Here is a 7995-nt window from a genome sequence, read left to right as displayed (position 1 = left end):
TTTATTTCATTTATCACAAATAGGTGCACGCAAAGGTGCTCGACCCAACTTCAGTCAACATCCATCGTTCGATAATTTCTCTTCAGGAACCAAGTTACAGGTGTCGTTGAGAGTTCCGTTGCAACTGAAGGTTTCGTTGAACTTGTGGTAGATGGACACAACTTCGTTCAAGCTGTAAAACAAAATGAAGATAAGGGCCACACACGCACGTCAAGTCAATGTTATTTTGCATTCCGCATTTTCTGAGAGTGTCGATACCAGCTGTACTAAAAAATAATTTGTCTAACCATAAAAGCCACTCTTATAGTGAGAAGAGGCTTCGTAAAACAGGAAAGTTGCCAAAAACGAAAGACGGAGGGGGGGGGGGGACGCCACCATTACGTTCTCGCACCAGCTCATCGTAATGTCCTGTGTTTTAAAGTCGTGTACTCGGGCGTAGTTAACTTTTTTATCGGTAAAAATGAACTCCAATTCATTTTTGAAGTGCCAAAGACTTTATATGGCAAGTTTGTAGAAATTTTGTTCAGCCTTAAACGTCAATAAAAATACACAAAAAAAATCCGTGACGTCCCGCTGACATACCGGCGCTGGGCTGCGACGCCAAATTTAAAAGAAATGAAATATTGACTTTATGGGGATGTTTTTCTAATAAGCAACCTATTACAGCAAAGTTAACAGCGCTCTGAAGGAATACTTCATGAATATGAACTGATTTAGTGTCCCCTTAATTTTTTAGGGTCCCCTTGATGCAGCGGCAAAAATCAAGGCGACGGCATAACACGAAATAATACCGGTAATTTTTTTCCAGAACCCGCTCATGATACCATTGTTTCGACTATCTGCAAGAACCGCTAACAACTACGTCTTGAACGACAGCAAGAAAACACTCAGTGAAGTACCTTTTTCGGAAGGAGATTCCTTCGTCATCTGCTCTTGCTTGGACAAGCTTCTCCGTCTTCTTGACTCCACTTAAATCGTTTTCGTTTACGCTGTACGGACAGTAGAGCTGTGAAGTAACGACATTCATAAGTTAAAATAATTTCGCTAAACAGCATACGCTTGATGCGCTTGAAGGAACATGCGAAGATAAAGAGCTGCGCTGCAAACGTTCGCAGAATAATCCATTCATTGTCAATTGTCTTTGCTATGCGACAGCTAATTGTTGACATGCAGTTGATTTCGCCGAGCAAAGATTTACTAATGTATATGGCGTCCAAGTGTTTGATTTTATTGTATATTCGTGTATCGAGCTTCAAGGCTGTCTCAAAGGCGTGACGTCTGTCCGCGCCATCTTGTGCTTTGCGGGTGCCTCGACAGGCTTCATTTGTTGCGGTTATGTGTCGTTGTAGCAAAGCAGTAGTTTATGCGAAGAAAACAAGAGTCAAAAAGCAAAAATTGTCAAAACTTTTGCGAGAGCGTGCATATTTTACTCACACTTCCAAAGAAAGTAAAGAATATCTTGTCCTCGGTGTTCAAGGTCTCGTTATCTAGTAAAAACGGTCCCGTGTAGTTCTGTTTGCTTCGTTCTAGTGCCTGAAACATGAGCGGCGCGAAGTTAATCACCTTATTTTATTCGCACCCGGTATTTATTGTTGTTGGTACTGAATATAGTCACATGCAAAATTCATTTCACTTTACTACAATGAGAATATTATTAATAGATAATAGTGAGCAGCCACGGCTGCAGAATTATCATCCACCTTCGCGCTTGTTAACAACGCTTCTTAGATGAGGGCGGGGTTCTCAAGACAAATTTACCCAGCGTCACATAACTCTTTCGATATGCCACTATGACTGAGTGATTACGACTTTCTGCTGCTAAGCACGAGGTCTGGATTTGCTCATTTGTGCGACTGGTGCATTCCTCTAGAAATTTCTTTCAAACTAGTTCGTGTATTGAGATTTTCCTGCTCGTTAAACAACCCTGAGCGGTGATAACTTATATGGTCTGTGAGAGTCCAGCTGATCCTTCTAAACGTAATTGACACTATCAGGCAATCACTATCTGATGGGATTACGAACTGTGTCAGTAATCGTTCTAGAGGCTTTGAATTCGTGCTTCTTCAAATGTACTTGTTAATAAACCCATAAATAACGATTGATCAGAAATGGTTTCATCGCGGTTTACTTAAAAAATATAGGTATGCGCCGAAGAAGTTTCTTCTCATACTCTATCACAGAAATCCAGAGCGCGTTTAGAAATGTGAAGCGATGCGCATTACGTGACATTGGCTTTGTTCCATATTCCCCCACATTCCGTGTTTCTCGAACTTTTCTTTAACCGATACTCATTTATTTAACCAGAACTAAGGCTCTCAGAACACACATACTAACCTTGTGTGATACCCGTACTCCAACGTAGTCGTGTAGCTTCTGATGGCTCGCACTGTAACACTCCTGTGAAATGAAGACGAAAGAAAGGAATATATGCGTTATCCGTGCCTACCGCTAGTAAAACAACACGCTGCATGCACTCGTTACAAAACCTTGAATGTGGCTTGATATTATCAGTGATAGTAATAATCACCGTGCAAATGGACTTCTTCTTGGGCAAGTTGGTGCTTAGATTTCCTAGGTATACTTTGTGGCGCAAAATACATTTCTGGAAAAGGGACAGTAGAAAGGGAGACAGTCCCTTTTCCAGAAATGTATTTTGCGCCACAAAGTATACCTAGGAAACCGTGCAAATGTGGCTTTCTTTTATTTGATGCTTCTTATTAAGCTTCTCGCTTTACATAAACAGTCGCGCAACGGTCACTCTTTTAGCGACGTGTTTCCCGTCATATCGTCGAGCAGCGACTTCAATCTACATCAGTTCATGCACACAGGGGGGGTTTATCTCAATGTCATCATGGCCTGTACCTTAAGGAAGCAACGACGCCTGATATTGAGAAGCGTTAATTACATGGCTCGTTACGCACTTTTTACAGAAAAAAAAGGTTCGCGGTCAGTGACACTTGGTGTCCACCATCCCCGCAAGGCAATAAGGGAACTGCCTTCCTTCAGCGAAACGTACCCCACAGGAGTGGACATAATCCGTTATAAGATGATCTCTGTCGCAAAGTGCCCAAACGCTCAAAAGTGGCTGTGCCCAAACAAAAATTTGAGTATTCATAAAATTCAACCAATGTTGTCGTCATAATCGATGAACGGAGAGTGCTTTCTTCATCGAGATTTTGAAGCATGATTTTCAATTAACTGTCACATTCAGGTACCGAAATTAAACTCAGACATTGCATCTCTGTTGCGTCGTGATACCGCTCCCAAAATCTCAAGAAAGAGAGAGAGAGAGAGTTTAACGTTCATTAAAAGCTTAAGACATCTGCCCTATAACGTGCAGGGCTTGCTATATCAGATGGGGCGACTTAAATGACATAAATAAAACAAGAATCTAGCTAAAATACCTAGGAATAAGCAAACTACTCACTCCCTGGGACAGAAGCATATAGGGAGGACATCGGAGCCACAAAAGCGTTGATGTTATGCTTACGCCAGTGATGACTCATGATTTTTATTTATTTATTTATTTCAAAATACTGCAGGCCAATGTGGTGGCCCAAGCAGGCGTGGGTTACATCCAACATGAATGTGCAAAGCAACAGACAACAAAAAAAAGAAGCAAGAAAGAAGAAAAGCAAAAAGAAAAAAAGATAAATAAAGCTTAAGAGAGAAGGTAACACTCCAACTCAGCGAGAAAATTATCGGAACCAAAAATATCAGAAGGCAAAGAATTCCATTCTTCCACAGTTCATGGAAAATAACGGAATTTGAGAGCCTTTGATCGGGCAAAGATTGGGGTTAGTGCAAATTCATGGCCATGGCGTGTGCGTCGTGTTGTTAAGGGTTTTATACAGTCAGGTAGATCTATTTTTATGTTACCAAACATACAATTATAAAGAAATGAAAGGCGACTAAATTTTCTGCGGGCTTCTAGCGTAGAAATACAGTTTAATTGCATTAGGTTGGATGGGGAATCAAGTCTACGATATTTACCAAATATAAACCTAACAGCATTTCTGTTAATACGTTCAAGTTGCATGATATCTTTCTTTAAATATGGATCCCAAATGATAGAAGCATACTCAAGCTTAGAACGAACACACGTATTATTTGACCAAAATCAGTAACTAATTTCGGACTAGGGCTAATATTAAACAATATGTCGATGTTCAATGCTATACCGCGACAGCAAGACTCCAATTACTTGACAAGCAATTCACACATCGTAATGCCCTCAACTGAACCCCTTGACATACCTACCCATGAGCCAACAAGTGAGCGATTTCATAACTTGAACGTTAGATGAATAGTTACTCAAAAGCTATGTATGATAATGCTATACAAAATATTAAACAATAACTTACTCCTTTGTCACTGCATTGTTCAGAATTGTTCAGGCACTTGGAGTTGCTGCAGAAACTTGTCGTCGTCTGATTATCCCAGAATTCGATTTGAACGATGCTGCCGTTTATGCGCCTTTCTGCATAATATGAAAAATTTATTCTTAATAATAGGCAGTTTGCCTGAAGTTCATTTAATAGAGCTTGAATTTAGGGGATATAGTGTTAAAGTATTAGTGGGAACATATGTATAGTAGTATACCAAAGACCACAGCCATAATAATATGAATTCTTCATAGAAACCTATAGAAGTGGTGAATACGAAAATACATAACAAGCAAGCGATAAATTCTAGGGCGCTAATTCAAACAACAGTAAGTGTATCTGTGGTGATGTAACAAGAAGTGCGCTGTCAAGCCATTGCATTCCATTTCAGCGATGACATTATCTTATTTCCTTCGGGTTTTATACGCATGCTCATATCCGTTCTTGCTGGTTCGAGGAAGGCGTAATAGCTCTATGCTGCAGAATTCCATTCTGCTCGCCACAATGACTTCGCAAGTGATATTTTTCCCGAGACTATTTTCACAGTCCTGTCTCTCAGCTTTGCAGGTGGAGCCAACGTTTAAGAGGAAGCTTTAGCTCGGGTGCTCCTATCTAAATACATGTGAAAGGAGAAGTCATTTTCCTCGGCAACCACTGCACCGAGTTTGACGAAGTTTATTGCATTTAAAAGAAAAACTTAAAATATAGTGGCTGTTGGTTTTGAATTTTTGATTTAGATTGTCAATTTTTATCAAAAATTGACAAAAATAAAAAATTTTCGGAAAAGAAAACTATCATGTTTACAACTCCGTAACTCAGCAAGGAACATTGATATCACAATTCTGTGAATTGAATCTGATAGTACATCTAAGGCGGACAAAATTGATATGCTACACGTGAATCTAAGAAACTTCAGTAATAGGGAAATACAGCTTTTGCAGAACCCTTCTACACAACGTAGCAAACTCACGTAAGATATAAATTGACATATCAAATTTGTCCGCTTTGAATTATGCAATGCATTCCGTATACAAAACCACGATATCTGTTCTTTATGCAGAGCTATTAATTTATAAACTTCGTGCATCAATTTTTTTTAAACTTAGGTATTTTGGAAAATAGTTTTCGCAAAATTCAGGCCCTCAATCGAAATTCCGCTTCCAGCTGTCACTAGAATTTAACTTTCTCTTTCAAATGTAGCAAATTTCATTAAAATTGGTCCAGCGGTTATCTCAGAAAAACGTTTTTGCGTTTTACATGTAGTTCAATAGGCCGCGTTGGAGTTGGTACCGAGCTAAAGCTTCCTCTTAACGAAGTCTGTGGTATGAAGGTGATAAACAGGGATTAGGTGCCTCAGAAAGGCAGGCCAATGTTTCGATAGAAAGGCCAATCTTCGTCAAAAGCCTTTCGAAGGCCTTTGACGAAGATAGGTCTTCCTATCGAAACGTTGGCCAGGAGAGGAGAGGAGACAAAGGAGAGGAAAGACGGGGAGGTTAGCCACGTTGGCCACGTTGGCCAGCCTTTCTGAGGCATCATATCCCTGTTTATAACGTTTCGATAGGAGGACCTATCTTCGTCAAAGGTCTTCGAAAGGCCTTTGGCGAAGTTAGGTAACCCTATCGAAACGTTGGCCAGCCTGTCTGAGGCCCCTTATTGCTATTTATAACCTTATACCGCAGTGTGCTATTTCATCTGTCAGCCCCTTTCTTGATTTTGGATCTTGACGAAATCTGCAGTTCACGCTTGCTCCCAAAAACCAAGAAACATTTCGTTGGGTTCGGTCTTCCTCGCAAATCGTCTAATTACGAAATGACCAATTTACTATTTCAGAGTTTGCTTTAATAAACGCGCGCCAGGTCGTGAATTTAACTATTATATGACTGTAATATGGGGAAAAAGTAGAAGAAGATATCTGACGAGTGATCAAATGCAGCGGCACCAACGGCACTGGAACACGCTGCAGCATCTTAAACACTCAGCGGTCTTCTTAAACGACAGCGGTCTTCTACCAACCATCCGCGGTTAGCATCTGTTCGCAGGAGCATGTTTTAATATTTGCCAGAGCAGAAGTAAAGGTGTTCTACATTTTTATCGGATTTTTCACAGTGGCATATTAGTCTAGTAGCTGAATTTTTTGTATCCTGTATTGAAAGCACTGCGTAAGCAGTGCCTATGCAGTGTTCGTGAACCAGAACTACCTCTGGTTAACCTCCCTGCCTCTCTCTGCGTTATCATATCTCTCTATCTCGCGCACCTTGAATGACCTTGATCGGTACGTTTACCTAATAATGTGATCTATGCTACATCTGTCTAACATTGAGGCACGTGTTAAAATTTGCGAAATGCGGGGTGAGCGTTGTTTGTCTAATACTCCTTTCATGTGGCGAAACATACGCTTGGCACTGCAGGCAATGTATCCTTGTAAGGATCAGCTAACACAGGTATTCACTGCTTGACAAAAAAAAAAAAAAACTCTCACCTTGGGGCTCATCTCACTTCCTCTCCTTTTCGATGTGCAATATGACGTTTTCGTCATCATCAGCATTTCTAAGCGTATAGATTTCTTTCTGGAACTAACCACAATTTTCTTGTCATTGTCTAACCGCTTATGTGGGGCGATCCCAATGATAGCTCAATCTGAGAGCAGCGGTAAAAATTGCACTGCGGTACTGTAACACCGTGTGGTGGTACTGGTGGTGCCATTGGGTATTCGATGGCCGTACCGCATGGTGGCATCGTGGCAAGGAAACTGTAATTGCATCGTTCCCTCATGGCTGCTGTAGCGTTCTGAGGCACTGTCGTTGAGACGCAGTGCCTCAGAAGATCCTGCACGGTATTCCGAGCTGGTCCTTGAGGAAGCCATGCTCAAAGTACTGATTGGCTCCCACGTGTGGGAAACTCATGGTAGTTAGGGGAATGCCACCCATAGCAGAGAGTGCAACCACAGTGCTACAAATAACCACCTCCCACATATGCTAAGCGCTTTCATGGATAACAAGATAAATTGTCTCTTCATTTTTTTTTCTCCCTCGAAATAATCGATGTTTTCCGTGTAACAAGAAAAAAAGGGTGAGAGTGTGTGACGCAGCCGTCCGTGCATCTTAGTGACAACGAAGAAGTGTTTCGCCAACACGTGTGCGGAATCTAAATGCCAGTGTTGATATGATTGTTTAAACGGTGATCTTAACCGCTTATTACTTGCTAATATTTATGTGCACTCTTCCTATAAAATGTGTAGATGTATGTGAGTGGTTATCTAATCCTTACTTTTATATTTCGTCCCCGTTTCCGGTGAGTGCTGCGCAAACCTCAATTTCCGCGGCAACAGTACTGGCCTATTCACTGCACCGCCGTAAACGCACACACATCCCCGTCAGCGTCCACATTGCGCTTTTGCTTCACATACGGCTAGATGTATGTTTATGCGTTACAGTGTTGATGCGGACAGTACATCAAGGGAAAATCGGTAGCTCTGGCCTAATCCGTCTTCTGTGGTGCTAATCAGGGGATCTTGTTTCGCCCCCATTACCAACGACGACAAAACGTTCAATAACTATGGAAATGAATATTGATACACGTAATACCGGTCGTAAAGACGTTACAATACACG

General features: G+C 41.2%; 1 protein-coding gene across 1 annotated transcript in view; it reads right to left on the bottom strand.

Annotated features, from left to right (window-relative positions):
• LOC139055574 (neprilysin-2-like) overlaps positions 1-7995 on the bottom strand; it is a 15556-nt gene continuing 7561 nt past the window's right edge. Inside the window, exons 7-11 of the mRNA XM_070533093.1 lie at positions 4365-4480; positions 2335-2397; positions 1435-1533; positions 900-1006; positions 1-172 (exon numbers count right to left, since the gene is read on the bottom strand). Coding sequence (XP_070389194.1) covers positions 55-172; positions 900-1006; positions 1435-1533; positions 2335-2397; positions 4365-4480 — 503 coding nt within the window. The 3' untranslated portion in view covers positions 1-54. The remainder of the gene's footprint in view (positions 173-899; positions 1007-1434; positions 1534-2334; positions 2398-4364; positions 4481-7995) is intronic.

The sequence above is a fragment of the Dermacentor albipictus genome, chromosome 2 (genome assembly GCF_038994185.2).
Source record: "Dermacentor albipictus isolate Rhodes 1998 colony chromosome 2, USDA_Dalb.pri_finalv2, whole genome shotgun sequence".
NCBI lineage: Eukaryota > Metazoa > Arthropoda > Arachnida > Ixodida > Ixodidae > Dermacentor > Dermacentor albipictus.
This window is presented reverse-complemented; position numbering and strand designations above follow the sequence as displayed.